The following is a 23,920-nucleotide window of genomic DNA, read 5'->3' as shown; positions in this document are numbered from 1 at the left end:
ACAGTCTGTGAGCACCTAGAAAGGAATGCTGTGATCACCAATAGTCAGCATGGATTTCTGAAAAATAAGTCATGCCAGACTAACCTGATCTCGTTTTTTGACAGAATTACAAGCCTGGTAGATGAAGGGAACGCAGTGGATGTAGCCTACCTTGATTTCAGCAAGGCATTTGACAAGGTGCCCCATGATATTCTTGTAAAGAAGCTGGTAAAATGCGGTCTTGACTATGCTACCACTCAGTGGATTTGTAACTGGCTGACTGACCGAACCCAAAGGGTGCTCATCAATGGTTCCTCTTCATCCTGGAGAAGAGTGACTAGTGGGGTGCCACAGGGTTCTGTCTTGGGCCCGGTCTTATTCAACATCTTTATCAATGACTTGGATGATGGACTCAAGGGCATCCTGATCAAATTTGCAGATGACACCAAACTGGGAGGGGTGGCTAACACCCCAGAGGACAGGATCACACTTCAAAACGACCTTGACAGATTAGAGAACTGGGCCAAAACAAACAAGATGAATTTTAACAGGGAGAAATGTAAAGTATTGCACTTGGGCAAAAAAAATGAGAGGCACAAATACAAGATGGGGGACACCTGGCTTGAGAGCAGTACATGTGAAAAGGATCTAGGAGTCTTGGTTGACCACAAACTTGACATGAGCCAACAGTGTGACGCGGCAGCTAAAAAAGCCAATGCAATTCTGGGCTGCATCAATAGGAGTATAGCATCTAGATCAAGGGAAGTAATAGTGCCACTGTATTCTGCTCTGGTCAGACCTCACCTGGAGTACTGTGTCCAGTTCTGGGCACCACAGTTCAAGAAGGACACTGACAAACTGGAACGTGTCCAGAGGAGGGCAACCAAAATGGTCAAAGGCCTGGAAACGATGCCTTATGAGGAACGGCTAAGGGAGCTGGGCATGTTTAGCCTGGAGAAGAGGAGGTTAAGGGGTGATATGATAGCCATGTTCAAATATATAAAAGGATGTCACATAGAGGAGGGAGAAAGGTTGTTTTCTGCTGCTCCAGAGAAGCGGACATGGAGCAATGGATCCAAACTACAAGAAAGAAGATTCCACCTAAACATTAGGAAGCACTTCCTGACAGTAAGAGCTGTTTGACAGTGGAATTTGCTGCCAAGGAGTGTGGTGGAGTCTCCTACTTTGGAGGTCTATAAGTAGAGGCTTGACAACCATATGTCAGGAGTGCTCTGATGGTGTTTCCTGCTTGGCAGGGGGTTGGACTCGATGGCCCTTGTGGTCTCTTCCAACTCTATGATTCTATGATAAGCCAAATTTTCACTCTTTGGTTGGGGGCAGGTATTTTGCATGCCTGAAATTGACACAAAAGAAATGAAATCCCACCACAGCGTAGAAATGATCCAGGTCTACCTTACCCTTAAAGGTAAAAGTAAAGGGACCCCTGACCATTAGGTCCAGTCGTGACCGACTCTGGGGTTGTGCGCTCATCTCGCTCTATAGGCCGAGGGAGCCGCCGTTTGTCCGCAGACAGCTTCCGGGTCATGTGGCCAACATGACTAAGCCGCTTCTGGTGAACCAGAGCAGCTCACGGAAACGCCATTTACCTTCCCGCCGGAGCGGTACCTATTTATCTACTTGCACTTTGACGTGCTTTCGAACTGCTAGGTTAGCAGGAGACCTTACCCTTAGAGACCCATAATTTGTGAGTTAGTTTCTCTGGAAACAGCCATGGTCCACATCTTTGTGTACCACAACAAAAGGTTAAAATCCTGTAGTGTGTTCTATTTCTGGGCCAAATAGGTTATCTCTCTAGCATCTGCCTAAGAAAGTCCTTAGATCAGGAAGTTGCTGTTTGGTCATCCCACGAGCTCAAAGGGGCAAATTGTGGGGCGGAGGGCTGTACAGCTCCTACGTTTTGTAACTTTAGTCATGCTTCTTTTGAACTTTTTTTATTCTACATTAATAAAAATCTTTTATTAAAAAGATTTGGAAAAAAGAAAGAAAACCTGGGAGTGTTTCATTCACTTCCTCTCTCTCTCTCTGTGCACCCACCACCAACAACATACTGCCGCATTGATATAAATAAGCAGTCTGTGCAGTTTGCAAGAGATGTCCTTGAGATTGTTTGAGAGCTGAACGCAGACTGTCTCGCACCCCAGGCGAGTATCATAAACAGCAGCAGGCGGTGTTTCGGGGTGGCTCCACCCTCCTGACACCAACAACGCCTACCTGAAGGGCACCATGGTCGTGCAGAGGCAGGGGACGCCCAGCCCCGCCAGCTGGATCCCTATGCCTGTATGTCTGTGCAGCTTCTCACGTTTGCAAACAGCCCTGTCTCACCTGAGTGCTGTGCATAGGAGTTGCTGTGAGTCTAGTGTTGAGGCGGGGGGTGCTGCTGCTAATGGCCACTGCTAGGTAAAGGATAAAAGGACCCCTGACCATTAGGTCCAGTCGCAGACGACTCTGGGGCTGCGGCGCTCATCTCGCTTTATTGGCTGAGGGAGCCGGTGTACAGCTTCCGGGTCATGTGGCCAGCATGACTAAGCCGCTTCTGGCGAACCAGAGCAGCGCACAGAAACGCCGTTTGCCTTCCCGCCGGAGCGGTACCTATTTATCTACTTGCACTTTGACGTGCTTTCGAACTGCTAGGTTGGCAGGAGCAGGGACCAAGCAACGGGAGCTCACCCCGTCGCGGGGATTTGAACTGCCAACCTTCTGATCGGCAAGTCCTAGGCTCTGTGGTTTAGACCACAGCGCCACCTGCATCCTATGGCCACTGCTAATGGCCCGCTAATGATGCCTCTCTCTGTACCCCACATTCCATGGCCTTGGTTCAGATGTTTGCATGAACCCAGGGTGGGGGAGCGTGTGGCCCTCCAGATGTGACTGGGCACCTCTTCTGCTGAGATAGGGGAGGGAAGCAGGGCCACTCTGCAGGCGCTGCTGTGAGACCAGCAACTTTTACCACCTCCTCTCCTTGAGCTTTTCAAGGGACACAGGTGGCACTGTGGGTTAAACCACAGAGCCTAGGACTTGCCGATCAGAAGGTCAGTGGTTTGAATCCCCGCGACAGGGTGAGCTCCCGTTGCTCGGTCCCTGCTCCTGCCAACCTAGCAGTTCGAAAGCACGTCAAAGTGCAAGTAGATAAATTGGTACCACTCTGGTGGGAAGGTAAACAGTGGTTCCATACGCTGCTCGGGTTCGCCAGAAGCGGCTTAGTCATGCTGGCCACATGACCCGGAAGCTGTACGCCGGCTCCCTCGGACAATAAAGCGAGATGAGCAGCGCAACCCCAGAGTCGGCCACGACTGGACCTGACGGTCAGGAGTCCCTTTACCTTTACCTTTCTACCTCCTTGAGCTTGTCCATCCCAGCTGGCCCATAAAATAATTCTGTTCCTGAGTTTCCTTATTTCCTCCTCTCTCCCCATCCATTTTCCTTTTATGTCATGGCCTTTTAGACTGTAAGCTTGAGGGCGGAGGCTGTTACAGGGACGAACGCAATTGGATTAGCAAATAAAATAGACTTCTGTTGTCCCTAGCCAGCATGAACAATGGACAGGGGCCATGGAGGGCCAATAGGTTCCCTGTGCTGAACATAAACCACGCAGCTCTTTTGAAATTTGAGCCTGGGGGTTTTCAAGCTCCACAGCTCAGTCTTTGCTGTTATATGTGCTGGATTGGGCTATTGTCCAAAATATCTGTAGGTTGGGGAAGACCTAGAAGCCAATCTTTGCACTGTGGAACAGGAGCCTGAGATCTGCTTGCTAGCTGTCCAGGAAACCCATCACTTATACAACCCCCTTTTTTTATTTTGCAGCATTTTGAAAGCGATGAAGCTGGCCTCCTCTAACTGCAGCCTTTCCCAGGCAAGTGCACACTGCATGAAGGGTCAGCATGGTATCTTGGTTCTGCTGGACCTGGAAGACCCAAGGTTCAAATCTCCCTGCTCAGCTCTGAATATCACCTTGGGGGGCCCAGCCACTGTCTCTTAGCCTAACCTACTTCACAGGTTAGCAGCGAGGATAAAATGGGGAAGGGGAAGACCAGCCAGTTTGTAGTTGTTTAAAGAGTGTCCCGGAAATAATGGCATGAATCAATGGGAAGAAGCGCTCAAACATTTGCAAACTCTGTGACCGCATGAGAAGCATTTTCCTACCCTTGAGTCAAGGACGCTTTCCAGCCACAGGAATGCACATGGCAAAGAGTTAAGTCTTTATTGACAAAGATAACACAATCACTTCTACAGCAATTCAAAGTGCTGGACCTCAAGGACCGCCTCCTTCCACATGAACCTACCTGGACCCTGAGGTCATCTTCTGAATCCCTTCTTTGTGTGCCTCCTCCTCGAGAGGTCCGGAGGGTGGCAACACGAGAACGGGGCCTTCTCTGCAGTGGCTCCCCGTCTGTGGAATGCTCTCCCCAGGGAAGTTCACCTGGTGCCTTCATTATACACCTTTAGGTGCCAGGCAAAAACGTTCCTTTTTAACCAGGCCTTTGGTTGATTTGATTGGCATCCTATGCCCTTTTAAAATGTGGGGGGGGGGGTTGGAGAGGGGGGTTATTGTGCTGTTGTTGTTGTTTTGATTATGCATTTTGGGTTTTTATATTTTGATGTTACTCTGTGGACTGCCCTGAGACCTACGGGTATAGGGTGGTATATAAATTCAATGAAATAATAATAATAATAATAATAATAATAATAATAATAATAATAATAATACAGCAGTGGATACCTGTGGGTACCTACGCACACCAGTGTAGCGTCTAGGCAGCTATTCCCAGGTCTGCACCCTATGGAGCAGTTGCAGCAACTGGGGACCGCTCCCCCTCCACCAATTTATGTAGTAGTAATAGTAGTAGTAATAATAATAACAACAACAATAACAATTTATTATTTATATCCCGCCCATCTGGCTGAGTTTCCCCAGCCACTCTGGGCGGCTCCCAATCAAATGTTAAAAACAGTACAGCATTAAATATTAAAAACTTCCCTAAACAGGGCTGCTTTCAGATGTCTTTTAAAGAGAAGATAGTTACTTATTTCCTTGACATCTGAAGGGAGGGCGTTCCACAGGGCAGGTGCCACTACCGAGAAGGCCCTCTGCCTGGTTCCCTGTAACCTCACTTCTCGCAATGAGGGAACCGCCAGAAGGCCCTCAGAGCTGGTCCTCATTGTCTGGGCTGAACGATGGGGGTGGAGACGCTCCTTCAGGTATGCAGGACCGAGGCCATTTAGGGTTTTAAAAGTCAGCACCAACACTTCAGATGTCAAAGAGAAAAGCAACTACATACCAGACTTTTAGAAGACATCTGAAGGCAGCCCTGTTTAGGGAAGCTTTTAATGTTTGCCGGACTATTGTATTTTAATATTTTGTTGGAAGCCGCCCAGAGTGTACCTTCCTGTGCACACATAGCTAGAGATGATGGCTGTGTCGAAGATGCCTTTGCTCTTCCCGCTTCAATTCTCTCCTGGTTCTGGGAGACAGTGGTGCTGCCGAGGGTGGGGAAGCACCCAGCCCTTCACTGGTCTGGCCTGCCTCTTCCACCAGCTCTGAAGCTTCCTCTAATTCATGCCCCCTGGCTGGTACAGATCCCCACAACCCACTGCTCCCCTCTCCAGGGGCCCCCCTTACCCCCGGCACCCACTCATCCACATCCTGCCAGTCCTGATGCCTTGCTTGCCTGCCCCAACTTCCCTCCCCCGATTCAATTTTTTATTTTTATTTTTAGAGCATATCAAAACCCAGTGATGTTTTGCTTCTGGGAAAGGAATCCTTCTACCCGTCGCAGAAGTTCCTTTTGGAAAAACCAGGCCTCGTACCCAGTACTGGTAGGTTGGGGGCAGTGGCGTAGCGTGGGGGGTGCCAGGGGTGCCGACCGCACTGGGCGCAACATCTGGGGGGGGGCGCGAGTCCAGAGGGAAGGGACAAGTTCCTTCCTCCGCCGGGCTCCCCGCCGCCACCGCCAGCCTTGCGCCCTAGCGCGCGCGCCCCCCGCCGTCGCTGTGGCTGCGCTCCGCTCACTGCTCGCAGGAGGAGCAGCCGCTGCAGCAGCGCCGACGCCGACGCCGGGCACGGGCAGCCTCTGCACCCTGCCGCCGCTGCCATCCCCTCGGCCCAGCCACAGGCGGCGGCTGCTTCTGCCTCCATCCTCCTCCGGGCAAGCAGCGTTGTTTGCGCGGCAGCGCCAGCGGCAACTCGCAGGTTAGGGGTTGGGGGGGCGCAAATTACTTGCCTTGCCCCGGGTTAGGGGGCGCAAATTACTTGCGTTGCCCCGGGTGCTGACAACTCACGCTACGCCGCTGGTTGGGGGTGCATGAAAATGCATTTCTACAGAATAAGAAGAATAAGAATATCTTTATTGTCATTGCCCCCTTCGGGGACAACGAAATTACTTGACTGCTCCATAAAAACACTAATTAAACAATACAGTATAATACGGCAAGGGAGATTAGATGACTTTCAAAGTCCGGGCTTCCCATTCAGGGCCGAGATCGCTCTGGAGAAGAAGCTGTTCTTAAGACAGCTCGTTCTTGTCTTCATCGTCCTGTATCTCCGTCCCGACGGCAAGAGCTCGAAGAGACAGTGACCAGGATGCGATGGATCTTTTACTATGTCCAGTGCCTTCCTATGGCACCTTGTGGCATAAATCTGCTCTAAGGTGGAGAGTGGGCAGCCAACAATGCTCTCTGCTGCCTTAACAACTCTGCACAACCCCAACCTGTCCTGGGCAGTACAGCTTCCGTACCACGCACATAAGCCATAAGTGAGCACGCTCTCAATGGCACAGTGATAGAAGGCAAGCAGCAGTTTCTGCGGAAGATGGTTTTTCCTTAGTATTCTCAAAAAGTACCGTCTCTGCTGCGCCTTCTTCACAAGCCTCCTTGTGTTGACACTCCAGGACAGATCCTCTTGTAATTCAGTGCCCAGAAATCTGAACGTGGTTACCCTCTCCACACAGACCCCATCAATCAAAAGTGGCTGGACGTTGCTCTTCTGTCTCCTGAAGTCCACCACAAGCTCCTTTGTCTTCCTTGTATTTATGAGCAAGTTGTTAGCTCTGCACCACTCTGTCAGAGGTCCCTGGTGGGGTTTCATGGGGTGGTGGAGGTCTTGCAATCAGAGGGGGCCTTGCATGCACTACCCCAGTGCAACACAGGTTAGGTGTTGCAACACCACAGAGAACTTTGAACAAGCAGATTGCGCCATGGAGGGTTGGAAGCAAATGGCATTGGGAGCCTTTAAGGCTTAGCTGGGAAACCAGCGGCCCTAGTGTTGCTGGACGCCAACACCTGGCTGGTAGTCGGGGTGGTGGGAGCTGTGAGTCCAGCAACATCTGTGGGGGGAGGCATAGGTGTCGGCATCCTTCGGGGGTTGAGATGCCAGCTGCTTAGCCCCCAGCTGGATTATGCCCTTCCAGCCGTGATGATCTCCTGATTTCTGGTGCGACATAAATCAGCAGCTCAGACTTCAAAAGCCTGATCACGCTATATTAGCAGAGCATACTGTGCAAACAGAACAGGCGTGAGGCTTGTGGAAACATACTAACAGCTAAAGATTTATTAAGCATAAATCAGGACAAAGAAAACATGTCGTCTCCCTTTCTTCTCTTCAGAGAGAGAGAGTGAAAAGCAAAAGCTATACACACAACGGAAGTTCCCAGCAAGCTGTGCTGGAACGTAAACAGACATGTGACACGTAACAATCCCATGTTTGGTCCTTAAGGTAGAATGGAATTTTCCAACAATAGGTTCTGCTTTAGAGTAAGCTATAGTTGGTGTGTGTATCTCTCCCTTCCTCTTTGGTCTCTAGAGGAGGATCCCTCGGAGGATGAGTCGGTGAAGGACTCCATGGGCACAGACCAATCCTACCTTTCCCCTCAGCACCTCTCGCACCCACTCCGGGAAGATTCGACCTCCCCGTCCCTCATCCAGCCGCTGCTGGGCCCCGCCATGGCTCAGGAGGTACTGAGGACTTTCACGCTCTCGCCTTTTCCTGCTGAGCGGATCCCACTGGACTCGCTCCTCCCGAAACAGATGGGGCCTCCTGCGTACAAGAACGAGGCTGGCGGCATGGCAGCCTTCCCTTCTGCTTTCTACTCAGCCAAAACGGCAGCGTTGCCGGGCAACCCCAGCCAAGCCATCCCAGCCAGCGAGGCGAGCCCACCCAGTGACCAGTCGGAAGGCAGCAGTTCGGGTTCGGCCGATGAGGAGCAGCTGGACACAGCCGAAATTGCCTTCCAGGTGAAGGAGCAGCTCCTCAAGCACAACATTGGCCAGCGCGTCTTTGGGCACTACGTCCTGGGCCTCTCTCAGGGCTCCGTCAGTGAGATCCTGGCCAGGCCAAAGCCTTGGCGTAAGCTCACGGTCAAGGGGAAGGAGCCGTTCATCAAGATGAAGCAGTTCCTTTCCGACGAGCAGAACGTCTTGGCCCTGAGGACAATCCAAGTCCGCCAGAGAGGTAAGTAGGCTAGGCAGGGGACTGGCAGGAGGACACGGTTTTCGTGGGTCTCTATGGACCTGGAGGGAGCAGGGAAGGTCGCTTCTGGCATAACTATCCAGGCCTTGTGAGGAACAGGCCCCTGAGGCAGAGGAACAAAATAATAATAATAATAATAATAATAATAATAATAATAATTATTATTATTATTATTATTATTATTATTATTATTATTATTTATTACTTATACCCCGCCCATCTGGCTGAGCTTCCCCAGCCACTCTGGGCGGCTCCCAATCAAGTGTTGAAAACAGTACAGTGTTAAATATTAAAAACTTCCCTGAACAGGGCTGCCTTCAAATGTCTTTTAAAGATAGGATAGCTGCTTATTTCCTTCACATCTGAAGGGAGGGTGTTCCACAGGGCGGGCGCCGCTACCAAGAAGGCCCTCTGTCTGGTTCCCTGTAACCTTACTTCTCGCAATGAGGGAACTGCCAGAAGGCCCTCGGCGCTGGACCTCAGTGTCCGGGCTGAACGATGGGGGTGGAGACGCTCCTTCAGGTATACAGGGCCAAGGCCATTTAGGGCTTTCAAGGTCAGCACCAACACTTTGAATTGTGCTCGGAAACGTACTGGGAGCCAATACAGATCTCTCAGGACCAGTGTTATGTGGTCTCGGCGGATGCTCCCAGTCACCAGTCTAGCTGCCGCATTCTGGATTAATTGCAGTTTCCGGGTCACCTTCAAAGGTAGCCCCACGTAGAGCACATTGCAGTAGTCCAAATGGTCTCCTTTCCATATGCCAAGGCGCATAGTGTTGGGTTGGCACCTGAAGCAGAAAGCCACATCAGGGTCTCTCCCTGGCAGTGAAAATACAATATAGATTAGAAAACACTTTGCTTCCCTTACACGCTCACCCAAACCCAACCACTTGAGGCAGGTACCTCGCTCTTCCTAATGGTAGGGCCAGCTCTGCTATTCTCCACCCCAACGGTTATTTTTATGTTGTGAACCACCCTGTGGTCAATTACATTTTCCCTTTATCTCAGAATGGCTTAATTTGGCTTTGAGGCAAGGGTGTTTCATGTGTTGTTATACTCCCAACTTCTATCAGCCAGTGGTCAAGGATGATGGTGTTTCTGGGAGGGCCAAAATTTCGGTCTCCAATCCAAAAGCAAGAATAGTGTGCCTTTTCCTCTAAAGCAGCGGTTCTCAACCTGTGGGTCCCCAGATGTTGTTGGACTACAACTCCCATCATCCCTGAGCTCTGGCCTTGCTAGCTAGGGATGATGGGAGTTGTAGTCCAACAACATCTGGGGACCCACAGGTTGAGAACCGCTGCTCTACAGCGTAGTTTTAGCCCAAAGCAAATTTATACAGATTGAATCTACTAATCTGGGTGTGGAGTACCACACTCCAGCCTCTTGGCAGTTCCCCTTCTGGGCTGGTCCACACTGGTCTTGTTTCAGCCCATTGCCATCCTTCCCCCCCAAGCCACGGCCTCGCAAAGGCAGAGCCCAACAGCCGGGTTCCTGGTCTCTTTCCCGTCATGGCATGCGACTAATAGCAGGAGACGTTTCCTTCCAACAGGGGCTCCTAAAAATAGCTGAGCACTGGCACCGGTAAATACTTCCCTGGCGTTAACATGAGCTGAGCTGGTACAAAAACACGAGGCAAGTGGCAGGCCTCAAATGTTGTGCTTCTTTGATCAGGCAGTATTACGCCAAGGATTAGGACGCCAGAGACTGGCTCTGACGATGCCATCAAGAACATCCTGGAACAAGCCAAGAAGGAGATTGAGTCACAGAAAGGAGGTAAGGGCCGTGAGGAACCACCAAGGTTGCCCTCGGTGGCATCTTAATATTTCGCAGGTTTGGAGTTTGTCCAAGAATTCAAGAGGGTCTTTTGCCCGGACAGCTGGATGGGAAAGTGAGCTACGAATCAACCTCTCTGCAATGGGATAGCATTCAGCGACTATCCAGGAGAGGTTTTCCTCCCCAGTAGTTCTGGATTATACAATATAATGCTACTGAATACTGTTTGCATCCTCATAGTACAGTGGTACCTTTGGTTAAGAACTTAATTCGTTCCAGAGGTCCGTTCTTAACCTGAAACTGTTCTTAGCCTGAAGCACCACTTTAGCTAATGGGGCCTCCTGTTGCCGCCGGAGCATGATTTCTGTTCTCATCCTGAAGCAAAGTTCTTAACCTGAGGTACTATTTCTGGGTTAGTGGAGTCTGTAACCTGAAGCGTCTGTAACTTGAGGTACCACTGTATAGTGGTGTCCCTTCTTTGTGTGAGACGGAAGAGGGTTGGGAATGTGTATTTTAAGAAGGTGCTTACCATCTGCAGCTTTTACAAGTACTTTCATTTTTAAAAATAATAATCATTTTTTTTACAAAATATATAAATAAATCTGCCCTATTATTCAGGAGCACTTTTCTAGTTGATTAAAAGCTTTTTTTCCATTTGTTAATTAATTAATTGCTTAAAAGTTGAAGCTTTCTACTTTTTATTTATTTGCGGTTATTTCCCCTTCTACTGCTCAAGGCAGTAGTTCATAATGGGGAGAAACATCTGGGAGCTCCCAGGCAATCTTTTATTCAGGCACTGACCAGGCCTACTTAAGTAAAAGGAAAAGGGGGGAAGTTCAAGCATAGTGTTATAGGCACTTGTGTGTGTGTGTGTGTGTGTGTGTGTGTGTGTGTGTGTGTGTTTGTTTGTGTGTGTGTGTACATATATGTCATAAAACATACTTCATAAAATGTATACACCACTCGATTGTAAAAAAAACCCCTCAGATTGGTTTGCATATTCCATATATGTTACATACAGAATGAAAGAAATGCAACATTAAAGTAAGGTATATTTAATGGCATTGGAATATTTTATTTTATTTTATTTTATTCCCCCCCCCAATTTTTTTTTATTAATTTCCCCCTTTTTAAACAGACAAACAAACGTAGATCATAACTGAACTTGGTCCGATATTAATATCATAGTTACATGACTTCCTCAAATTCCCTTGACTGAATTTCATTATATATCATCGTAGCGGTTTTCCAAAATAGTATCTCATAATATTATATATTAATTTTCAATGACTGAAGCTGTGATCAGCCTTTTATTAGGATACCTCCGTTAAAATCTGATCGGGTAGCACAGGGGCTAGGGAGGAGGGACCCCGTTTAAAAGTCCTTTAAGGTCTGTCTCCATTGAGCTCCAGTGGCCTCCCTCTTTCTACCCCCTTCACCTGTGCCCCTTCCTTCCGCAGGGGACACCAAGAGCTCGGCGGTGCCCCAGGTGATCGCCAACGGCACCTGCGCCAGCAACTCTGAAGATGCCATCAAGAGCATATTGGAGCAGGCCCGCCGGGAGATGCAAGCCCAACAGCAAGCCTTGCTCGAGATAGAAGCGGGGGGCGCCAGCAGGCCTGTCGCCACACCACCTGTGGAGCGCTCGACCCTGGCCACGGTCAGCCAGAACATCGTCCAGGCTTACATCAAGCAGGAGGAGGGCATGCTGGGCCCAAATGCCGGTGGCAGCACAATGCAAAACCCCTTGACCGTGCTCTCCCCTGCGGCCTTCGTGCAGAGCATCATCCGGAAGGTCAAGTCCGAAATCGGGGACGCCGGCTCCTATTTTGACCAACACTGGGCTTCCGAAAGGAGCTTGCTGAGCCGTCCGTACACCTCCGTGTCGCCTTCCTTGTCCTCCTCGTCCAGCTACTCCAGCATGGCCAATGGCCGGGCGTGGCAGCGGGGCGAGCCCAGTGACGCCATCCCGAACGAGGAAGACCTCGTGACTTCTGAGGATGAGCCCCACAGGGTGATAGAGGTCAAGTCGGAAGTGGCCGGCTCAGAAGCCCAGGGCACCGGGCGCCTGTCCTATTACCCATCCTATGTGCCAAGGACTCTCAAACCCACCGTCCCGCCCTTGACGCCAGAGCAGTATGAGTTGTACATGTACAGGGAAGTGGACACCTTGGAGTTGACTCGGCAGGTCAAGGAGAAGCTTGCCAAGAATGGGATCTGCCAGCGCATCTTTGGGGAAAAGGTACCCCAGCAATAAACATTCAGCCCTTAAAGAGGCTTGTTGGCCATGCTTGGCTCAAGAGAGGGTGAGAGAGGAGTGCAAAGGAGAATACTTTTTATTCTCCTGGGCATTTGGGCCCAGGGACGCGGGTGGCGCTGTCGGTTAAACCACAGAGCCTAGGACTTGCCGATCAGAAGGTCGGCGGTTCGAATCCCCACGACAGGGTGAGCTCCCGTTGCTCAGTCCCTGCTCCTGCCCACCTAGCAGTTCGAAAGCACGTCAAAGTGCAAGTAGATAAATAGGTACCACTCTGGCGGGAAGGTAAACGGTGTTTCCGTGTGCAGCTCTGGTTCACCAGAAGCGGCTTAGTCATGCTGGCCACATGACCCGGAAGCTGTATGCCGGCTCCCTCGGCCAGTAAAACGAGATGAGCACCGCAACCCCAGAGTCGGTCACAACTGGACCCAATGGTCCGGGGTCCCTTTACCTTTATATAGGCAGAGTTTGGGTCACTTATTTTTGGTGTTTGTGCTTACAAGGGTGGGGTGGTTATCTCATGCAGCTGGGCGGTTTTTGTGGGTGGAAAAACAAGTGTAGGCGATGCCAGACAGACAGCATGTAGCCTGGCACTTGGAGAGCCGCTTCCCATAGCAGGATTTTATATTTGTTTATATGGGTTATTATTTTTATTATAGTCTTCTTGCAGCCACTTCTTGCAGGCTTCTTCTGCGTGAAGCGATCCATAAGCTGATTTGAATTAAATCCACCCTGTAAAATTTGGAAATTGTAGTCCTGTAAAGGGGGTAGAAGTCTTTTAAACAGAGAGATATAAGCCCCCCTCGATGCCTAAATTTCTTTGATGTGAGCCTAAACAACAGAAGTGGTTTATAAGTGATTTAAGTTTGTTCTGCATGTGCCCTGCGTGAGAGGGAGGAAGTGCCTGTTTCGAATGAACAGGAAATCAAAATGAAATCATATCAACGGCATGATTACCTTGTCAGTTTGTAGTAAGTGAATAACAATGTGAATATCCTCATGACCATTGCTCTTTGTGCATTTTTCTAATCTATGGGTTGTGCTGAAGAAGATTCCAGCGAAACAGTCGGATTATCCGGGATCACTGTCCCTACGTTGTTATTCACTTACTACTTCGGCACCATGAACGCCAAAAGGGTTTTACCGCTTAGCCCACAGGATAGCATCTATTACAATGGTGCCCCGCAAGACGAAATTAATTCGTTCCGCAATTTTTGTCGTCTAGCGAATTTTTCGTCTTGCGAAGCACGAAATCCCATAGGAATGCATTGAAAATCAATTAATGCGTTCCTATGGTCAAAAAAAGTCCAAACAAAGCCAAATTTGGTACAACAACAGTTTATTAACTGCTCTTTAAAGTCACACATACTGTAAAGAGCAGTTCAAAAATGTAAGGGAAAATAAATTAACTTTATAAACAAAACATGTCTTTGTTTTTAGTCAAAGAAAAAAAGTCGCGAGACGTTTTCGTCTTGCGAAGCAAGCCCATAGGGGAAATTCGTCTTGCGAGGCAAATCGCGAACGGAAAAACCTTTCGTCTAGCGAGTTTTTTGTATTGCGAGGCATTCGTCTTGCGGGGCACCACTGTACTTTGTTTCAACCATAGACTTATTATACTTCTACGGACTTTCAAAGATTGACAGGCGCGTGTTCATTTGTTTTCATTGGAGAATGACAAGTGTACACATTTTGTTTTTGTTGTACTAAATCATGTACATTATGCAAAAAGAACTACAGTGCTATCTAGTATACTGGTCTTCGTGTTGCTTGTGTTGTTTGTTGTGTTAAGTTTGCAACATGGGTTTGTTGTTCTGTAGTGGTGGTTTTTAATGGCGGGGCTTGGACATGGGCCAAAGCCGCCTCCATCTTCCTCCTCATCTCCTGTCTGTTTCAGGTGCTGGGTCTGTCTCAAGGGAGCGTGAGCGACATGCTGTCTAGGCCCAAGCCTTGGAGCAAGCTGACCCAGAAAGGCCGGGAGCCCTTCATCCGGATGCAGCTGTGGCTCACGGACCAGCTGGGCCAAGGCATGAGCCAGCAGGCCAATCCGCCACATGGTAGGTCCCTGCTGACCCTCCCATCATGGGGCAGCCTCTTCCTCAGGTCAAGGCCTGGCATTCAGATCTCCAGGCAGGCCAACCCCCCGCTGGAAAGAGTCTATTCCACTTCTCGTTGTTATACAGTGGTACCTTGAGTTAAGTACTTAATTCGTTCTGGAGGTCCGTACTTAACCTGAAACTGTTCTTTTTTTTAAAAAAAAAAGAATTTTATTAAAGTTTCAAAGATTTTATAAAAACAAGACAAAACAATAATACAAACAGACAAAAAACAAAAACAAGTATAGTTTCAATCCCCTATTTTCTTGTAACTTACTTCCCCGACTTCCTCATACCTCCCCTTTCTGTATTCCAATTTCCAATTATTAATTCAGCAAATCCTCTCCCTTATTTTCCTTTTAAATTTTTAACCTTTCTTTTCCTTTTACTTAATCATTACAGCTAGAAACCACATAATTTCTAAACCAATGTCATTCTAGCATTCAATAATTTTGCAATGTTTCCTAAGATAGTCTTTAAATTTCTTCCAATCTTCTTCCGCTGTCTCTCTTCCCTGGTCTCGGATTCTGCCAGTCATTTCTGCCAGTCCCATATAGTCTATTACCTTCATCTGCCAACCTGAAACTGTTCTTAACCTGAAGCACCACTTTAGCTAATGGGGCCTCCTGCTGCTGCCGCGCCGCTGGAGCACGATTTCTGTTCTCATCCTGAAGCAAAGTTCTTAACCTGAAGCACTATTTCTGGGTTAGCAGAGTCTGTAACCTGAAGCGTATGTAACCTGAAGCATATGTAACCCGAGGTACCACTGAATGTTTATTTAAAGGACGCCGCTTTCCCTGACTCTTTCCCTGGCTTACGGCCAAAATAAGAACAGCTTAAAAGCATAGAATACACACACCCACACATATCTCTTCAAAACCGCAGGAAAAGCAATGGCCGTTTGAGATCATTGACTGCAATGTACCACGTCAGAGCGAAGGTGGAAATGCCACTCTTTTTCTTTTTTGGTAACAATTTTTATTAAGGTTTTCTAATTTTTTCCTTTCTTTTTTAAATGCTTTATTGAACTTAAAAGAAATAGAACTTAAACTTAAAAGAAAAAGAAAATAGAATCAAAAACAAAATTCTTCATAGATAACACAAAATCATAAAAATTTGCTACACTTTGTCATCATCTTCTTAAGGTTCCAATGATTTCCCGTCAACTCAGTGGCGTAGCGTGGGGGGGGGAGGGGGGCCGGCCGCACCGGGCGCAACATCTGGGGGTTAGGGTTAGGGGGCGCAAATCCACAGGTTAGGGGGCGCAAATCCACGGGTTAGGGGGCGCAAATTACTTGCCTTGCCCCGGGTGCTGACAACCCACGCTACGCCACTGCGTCAACTCCATATTTCTTTGAGTGCTCATTTACTTAATGCACTATTTATCTCAGTTATTGTTGCTAATTATCAAGAAAATTGTAGTTTCCTACACATATCCATTGTATCGCAGAAGTTATTCGAAGGCTGCCACAGACGTTATACTACTACAATAATCTTTAAGATAATTTTTATACAAACCCCATTTCTCAATAAGCATTAAGGTTTTCCAGTATTGCAATGCAGTATGAAAGAGGAAAACCGTTACAAAATAAGACAAGAGGAACAGACAGGCAGAGGTCAGAGGATTAAGTACATCTGTCTGAGGCTACTGACTCATCTGGAAAATATATATTACACTGAATAGGAATGAGAGGGTTGAAAATGTGAAGGAGGGAGTCAGAAAGTCCAGTAAGGAAGTCTTATGAGCTTCCAGAAATCCCATGAGGAACTGATTTAGGTGATTGTCATTGGCTTACGGAACAAAGTCCCACCAAACTGCCACCAAAGAGTCCGGTTTGGTTTTTCCAGATAAAAATCTCACATGGCAGGTTACCTTTTTCTTGTTGGGCAACTCCCTGTTAGTAGATTTTTCTACTTGTTTTTATTATTGCCTGTTAGCCACCCTGAGCCCAGCTTTGGCTGGGGAGGGCGGGGTATAAATAAAAATTATTATTGTTGTTGTTGTTGTTGTTAAGTTGTAGGTGAACATTTCAGACAACACAGCGATTCTTCAAACAGCTCTTGTTTATTCACAGGCCAGGCCAGAACTGAACTGAAGGGTTCAGTCAGCCTGCTTATATAGAGCTCTAGTACAACATAACTGTAACAATTTTCTAAAACTATCCAATCACTGAACGTCACTTTCGATCCCTTATTTGCATAACTATCTACAGTATCCCCCTGCTAGCCCAGGGTGAGAACTTCAGTACATAACAATTATTATTATTATTATTATTATTATTATTATTATTATTATTATTATTTATTCCACAAAAGGTTGCAATCAGGGATGTGGCGTTTCCACCTTCAAGATGCTGCGATCTACCATCTTACTCTGCACAGCACTTTAAAGCTACTTTGATATCAAATTGCTGTTTCTTTCCCTGAGGCTTTGATATATATTAATTCCAAATGCGGGGGGGGGGGAGCCTGCCTGGAGAACCGGAAAAGACCGGAGGCTCATGCCCCCAGGCTGTCCCACCAGCACCCTCCTTGTGCAGTCACCCTGTTTCAATATCCTTTTTTTATATATAAATTTTTTTATTAAATTTTGACAATGCCAAATATAAAAAAGAAAAAAATACAGGGACAAAGACAGAAAGGGTATAAAAACACCAAATACATACAAAATACAACAATACCAACATTAAGCACAAAAATACAAAAATACATGCATTCAAAACTAATAATAAAAAGAAAAAACACATATAAGAAAAACACAAAAATTCCCTCTTTCTTAATTTTATATCTTAAATTCACATATTTTCCTGACTTCCTCACGCCCCCCGTTCTTGTATCCCTTTTAAAAGTTGGTTCTGCAAATTCATAGCCCATTAATTTATCTGTTGTTGGTTTAGTCTTAAGTTTTACCTTATTGCTAGAGCCCCAGCATTTCATTTCAATGTCATCAACATTCAGCAATTTTACAATATTTCTGCAAATAGGTTTTAAATTCCCCCCAATCTTCTTCCACTGCGTCTTCTCCCTGGTCTTGGATTCTGCCAGTCATTTCCGCCATCTCCATATAGTCTATTAGTTGCATCTGCCAGTCTTCCAAGGTGGGTAGATCTTGTGTCTTCCAATGTTTTGCGATAAGAATTCTTGCTGCTGCTGTAGCGTACATAAAGAAAGTTCTATCCTTCTTTAACACTGATTGGTCGACTATGCCCAGGAGGAAGGCCTCTGGTTTCTTCGGGAAGGTATATTTAAATACCCTTTTCAGTTCATTATATATCTTTTCCCAGAAGGCCTTGATCCTTGGGCACCACCCTGTTTCAATATCCTGTCACCTCATTCTGAGGCATGCAGGTGCCAGGTAAGATCCCGAGGGAAATGAAAACTGGTCTTTTAGTTTTGTTTTTCAGCTTAACATTTGTATGGTGCATTAACAGCATCCATGTTCTATATCTCGGTAATCTTTAGGGCAGTGAATGCTCCAATGGTTAATTACAGTAATCCTATACTGTTAAATGGGACGCAGGTGGTGCTGTGGGTTAAACCACAGAGCCTAGGACTTGCCGATCAGAAGGTTGGCGGTTCGAAGCCCTGCAATGGGGTGAGCTCCTGTTGCTCGGTCCCTGCTCCTGCCAACCTAACAGTTCGAAAGCATGTCAAAGTGCAAGTAGATAACTAGGTACCGCTCCAGCGGGAAGGTAAACAGCATTTCCATGCGCTGCTCTGGTTCGCCAGAAGCGGCTTAGTCATGCTGGCCACATGACCCAGGAGCTGTACGTCGGCTCCCTCAGCCAATAAAGCGAGATGAGCGCCGCAACCCCAGAGTCAGTCATGACTGGACCTAATGGTCAGGGATCCCTTTACCCTTTACCTATACTGTTAAATCAGGTTATTATCCTTATATCACTGATTGGGGAGACGGCAAAGGCCAACAAGTGAGTTTGATGGCTGAGTAGAGATCCAAACTGGGGTCTTTCAGCCTCAACATTCATTTTCTGAGAAATGAACTCTGTATTTAACCAGTTTACACTCGCTTCAGCAACCTGGGATTGCTGCTTCTTTCTTTAACATGCACACTCTAGATATATTACTCTTATATGGCAGCCTTGCAAATAAGCCTGCAAAAGTTACTAGCCTGCAGCTTTTTTCTTTTTCTTTTTCTTTTTTCTTTTTGCAACACCTACTAAGTTGCCGGTGGCCTGAATTTCTCTGTTGGCCAAGCCCCTTCTCTGCAGCTAGCATGGAAATGCTGGCCACTGGACTTTTAGTGGGCTGCTCTTAAAGAAATTCCCTTCTACCAGGAAAGAGATTGTTCCTTCCTCCATAGCTACCACTAAAACTAGGGGGGCTGGCAGAAGAGGAAGGGAGTGGCCAGGAGTTCCTCTGCCAGTCTGCTTACTCACCTGCATGCAATTCCTGGTTGCCTATGACTACCAAACAAGTTGTTAAAGGCAAGGCTCAATTTTATGGGTTTTCTGCCAATCCCTTGAGCTGTTGAATTAGGAGTATAAAAACTATAAAATCAGGAAGTGTGGTGATGATGGGAACAAATTAGCATGTGGGCCAAAAAACAAACAAACCCTCCCTGCAAACCACTTCCTCTTAGTACCTTATAACATCATTATTTTCTGCTGTTCTTTGTTCAGTCAATACATCTGCATGGCTGCTGTCTCCAGTGGGGTCCTTGTTGTTGTTTAGTCGTTTAGTCGTGTCCGACTCTTCGTGACCCCATGGACCAGAGCATGCCAGGCACTCCTGTCTTCCACCGCCTCCCGCAGTTTGGTCAAACTCTTGCTGGTAGCTTCAAGAACACTGTCCAACCATCTCGTCCTCTGCCGTCCCCTTCTCCTTGTGCCCTCCATCTTTCCCAACATCAGGGTCTTTTCCAGGGAGTCTTCTCTTCTCATGAGGTGGCCAAAGTATTGGAGCCTCAGCTTCAGGATCTGTCCTTCCAGGGAGCACTCAGGGCTGATTTCCTTCAGAATGGAGAGGTTTGATCTTCTTGCAGTCCATGGGACTCTCAAGAGTCTCCTCCAGCACCATAATTCAAAAGCATCAATTCTTTGGCGATCAGCCTTCTTTATGGTCCAGCTATCACTTCCATACATCACTACTGGGAAAACTATGGCTTTAACTATACGGACCTTTGTTGACAAGGTGATGTCTCTGCTTTTTAAGATGCTGTCTAGGTTTGTCATTGCTTTTCTCCCAAGAAGCAGGCGTCTTTTAATTTCGTGGCTGCTGTCAGTGGGGTGACCCTCCTTACCTCCTTTTTATAGTTATGGGGGGAAAGGTATAATGCTTTTAAAGAACACTGTGGCCAAAATAATTTTCCGTAAAGGCAGTTTTGAAATACGCCTTAAAAATATGAAAGGTGCTTAAGAAACAAAACCATACAATAATGGTAAACTTTACATTTTAGTCCCAGTTAGCCTGGGACTGCAGAACAGAAGGGCTTAAGCCAGGGAACCCCCGGGAGGCTATACCTGTTGCCTCCTGGGAAGAACATCACTTAAGGGGGAGACCAGCCTACCACATTCATCAGCCAGAGATGGACCCACCACCCTCTCACCACCACAATAAAATGTTCTAGGCTCCCACTGGAACTGGAGAGCTGAAGGGAAGCACACTTTGGCCGCATGTATCAGCCAGGGGACTCAGGGATGTGTGTCTGCGTGCTCCCGTTTTCCAGTTTCACCGCTTCCAGAGGGTCTGCTCATTGAGCATTCTTCCTGATTTGCTTGCTCAAGGTTTTCAGGGAAGGTAATAGGACACGCAGTGTTTACTGAGCATTCATACTTATTTGTTTGTGGAGAAGTTATGCGACATTTGTTATCCCACGTCTTCCACTGCATTTCCCTGTCACTTTCCTTACTGCGGACAAAATAGTCAGATAGGAGGAGGGAGGAGGAGTGGGTTTATGGCGCTAAAGCCACTTTAATTGCACAAAATGAATTTGCTGGTGTGTGCCTGAATCCTCAGAAGGGACACGGGTGGCGCTGTGGGTTAAACCACAGAGCCTAGGACTTGGCGATCAGAAGGTCGGTGGTTCGAATCCCCATGACGGGGTGAGCTCCTATTGCTCGGTCCTTGCTCCTGCCAACCTAGCAGTTCGAAAGCACGTCAAAGTGCATGTAGATAAATAGGTACCTCTCCGGCGGGAAGGTAAACGGCGTTTCCATGCGCTGCTCTGGTTCGCCAGAAGCGGCTTAGTCATGCTGGCCACATGACCCGGAAGCTGTACGCCGGCTCCCTCGGCCAATAAAGTGAGATGAGCACCCGAACCCCAGAGTCGGCCACGACTGGACCTTTACCTTTACCTGAATCTTCAGTGTTTTGGATAATTTTCGTTCGTTTCCTCTGCTTGTAAGCTGCCTTTAGAATAATTTGATTGAATGGCAGGGTGCAATTCCGTTAATCAGTCTTAAATGTTCCTCTATAACTAGGCATTTGGCTGATTAAACCATCTGTGGACTTTAAATCTGTTTATGGGTGGGTGGGGATATTGGTTTTTGTGAGCCCATGTGCTAACACACACACCCCGGCCCGGGAGCCAGCTCCATAAATAAGGAGACATGACACAGCGATGTATAGGATTAAATTAGGCCACAACTTTATTAATTTCAGATGTAGGAAACCTTGGCTTAGGCATTGGACAGCATCCCTCTCAGCCCCAGGTTGGGTCTGAGGATGCGCAGGGCAACAGATGTTGTGGGAGAGACTGCCACAACCAACCCCCAATTGGCCTGTCAGAAAGGGGGTGGAGTGACGGCTAGGCAGCGAGGGGAGATGTCTCAGAGGCTCAGGAAGCCCGCGCCGGGTCGCAAACCCTGCCCACCACTCCGACAGGTGAGCGGTAATTGTTATCATGTTATATATTTCCTGTTTTCATTTTGTATTTTTATGCTGTAAACTGCCTTGTGATATTCAGATGAAGGGTGGTATATAAATAGTAGTGACAATAATATTGTATTTTTCGCTCTATAAGACGCACTTTTTCCCCTCCAAAAATTAAGGGGACATGTGTGTGCGTCCTATGGAGCGAATACAGGCTCCTTGGCTTCAGCGATAGCATCGCAAAGCCTCCGAAGCGCAGAGGTGCGCACCGACCCCTCTCGCTCTCCAGGCTTCAGGGATAGCCGCCTGAAGCCTCCGGAGCGCAGAGGGGGCTCCCGCTGCGCTCCGAAGGCTTCGAGTTCCTTTTGCTGAAGCCGGGAGAGCAAGACTCTCAGCAGAGAGGGAGAGCTGCGCAGCGCCCCTTCAGCAAAGCGGGAGGAGAAATGGAAGGGGCTCCGTTTCTCCTGCCACTAAAACAACGTGCGTCCTATGGTCGGGTGCGAAAAATACGGTAATACTAAATCTTCCAACATTCAGTTTCGTTGCATGTCCACCAAATCTAGTGCTGTGAGAGAAGGAGAAAAAATTCCCTCAACTCACTTTCTCTGTTCCATGCACAGTTTTATAAACTTCCACCAGGTTACCTCTAACTCAGTTTTGCTCCAAACGGAAAGGTCCCCAAACCCTACTTGCATGCTGGGAATGTGTGGACAAGCCCCTGATCTTGTTTTGTATGGTTCCCCAACCCCTTTCCCAGTCTGTTTTGCTCTTCTCTTTTGCTGTGTTTTGTAGACTGTCACTGTTGAAAAAGTTATTTACAAAAAGGGCAGCCAGAGGATCAAGTAGAAATCATTGTTCTCCTAATGTGAAGAAAAAAAAACTTCCCTTGTAGTAGAAGTGCCGGGTAGTTCCCTAAATGCTTCAATACATTCCCCTGTTTTGTAAGCTGCTTCACAAATCATATAAACTCTTTCTCTTATATATAAAATCACTGTTACTGCACATCTAGCTGTAGAGGGGTATTTTGTATATATCATAAGAAAAACAGTGGGAAGAGGCATCATGCCATAGGGTGCTACCAATTTTCCTCGATTACTTTTGCATGTATCAAATGAGCATTAAAGACTCATCTCCTCCTCAATTCTAGACACATTACAAAACAGAATAAAAACATGCTTCGTTGAGCTGCCAGTCTGTCTCTCCATCTCTCCTCTGTCAACTTCTGAAAACATTCTTTTCAAAGAGGCATTTGAAGGGGAGGCATATGCATAAAAACAGGGAGTGTGCGGAAAGATGTGTGGCACCCTATTTTTCAAAGCCCTGTGCCCGTTCTCTATCTCTCCCCCATTCTATATACAAGCACATGTGTTATGGGGAATATGAGAAGTTTGCATGCCTTCTTAGTCATCTAGCTAGGTATCTTTCATAACAATAAAGAGAAATAACAGGACGGTTATAGTTACAGATGGGTAGCCGTGTTGGTCTGCCATAGTCAAAATAAAAAAATTCCTTCCTGTAGCACCTTAAAGACCAACTAAGTTAGTTCTTGGTATAAGCTTTCGTGTGCATGCACGCGAAAGCTTATACCAAGAACTAACTTAGTTGGTCTTTAAGGTGCTACAGGAAGGAATTTTTTTATTAGGACGGTTATAGTGATTTTTTTATTTATTTTTTAAAAAGAGGCTCCATTCTTCTCTTTTCTTATTTATTTGTTTTCTTTGTTTTTTAAAAAAGGAAGTCTCCTGGCATCAGCCTTCCCACTTAAAATGCCTCCTTCAGGACAGCCTGATTGTGACTAAGTACATGCGTGGTATTATTTATTTATACAGTGGTACCTCGGGTTACATACGCTTCAGGTTACATACGCTTCAGGTTACACACTCCACTAAGCCAGAAATAGTGCTTCAGGTTAAGAACTTTGCTTCAGGATAAGAACAGAAATCGGGCTCCCGCGGCGCGGCGGCAGCAGGAGGCCCCATTAGCTAAAGTGGTGCTTCAGGTTAAGAACAGTTTCAGGTTAAGAACGGACCTCCAGATCGAATTACCGTATTTTTTGCTCTATAAGACTCAATCTTTCCCTCCTACAAAGGAAGGGAGAAAGTGTGTGCGTCTTATGGAGCAAATACAGGCTGTGCAGCTATCCCAGAAGCCAGAACAGCAAGAGGGATTGCTGCTTTCACTGTGCAGCGATCCCTCTTGTTGTTCTGGCTTCTGAGATTCAGAATTATTTTTTTTCTTGTTTTCCTCCTCCAAAAACTAGGTGCGTCTTATAGAGCAAAAAATACGGTAAGTACCGTATTTTTCGCTCTATAACACGCACCCGGCCATAACACGCAAGTAGTTTTTAGAGGAGGAAAATCCGTAGGCATGCCACCCGTAGGCATTTGCTCCATAACATGCACAGACATTTCCCCTTACTTTCTAGGAGGAAAAAAGTGAGTGTTATGGTGCAAAAAATATGGTACTTAACCCGAGGTACCACTGTATTGAAGATTGGACTTCT

At 47.1% G+C, this 23,920-nt stretch overlaps 1 protein-coding gene across 1 annotated transcript in view; it reads left to right on the top strand.

The window, feature by feature from the left end:
* The window catches only part of CUX2 (cut like homeobox 2), a 243,822-nt gene that overhangs the window by 210,833 nt on the left and 9,069 nt on the right, over window positions 1-23,920 (top strand). The window contains exons 13-18 of the mRNA XM_082229785.1: window positions 3,802-3,850; window positions 5,715-5,814; window positions 7,796-8,443; window positions 10,135-10,236; window positions 11,697-12,478; window positions 14,388-14,547. Coding sequence (XP_082085911.1) covers window positions 3,802-3,850; window positions 5,715-5,814; window positions 7,796-8,443; window positions 10,135-10,236; window positions 11,697-12,478; window positions 14,388-14,547 — 1,841 coding nt within the window. The remainder of the gene's footprint in view (window positions 1-3,801; window positions 3,851-5,714; window positions 5,815-7,795; window positions 8,444-10,134; window positions 10,237-11,696; window positions 12,479-14,387; window positions 14,548-23,920) is intronic.

Source organism: Podarcis vaucheri (assembly GCF_965113315.1).
Source record: "Podarcis vaucheri genome assembly, chromosome: 7".
Taxonomy (NCBI): Eukaryota; Metazoa; Chordata; class Lepidosauria; order Squamata; family Lacertidae; genus Podarcis; species Podarcis vaucheri.
The sequence above is the reverse complement of the archived record's forward strand: the minus strand, read 5'-3'. Positions and strand labels throughout refer to the sequence as shown.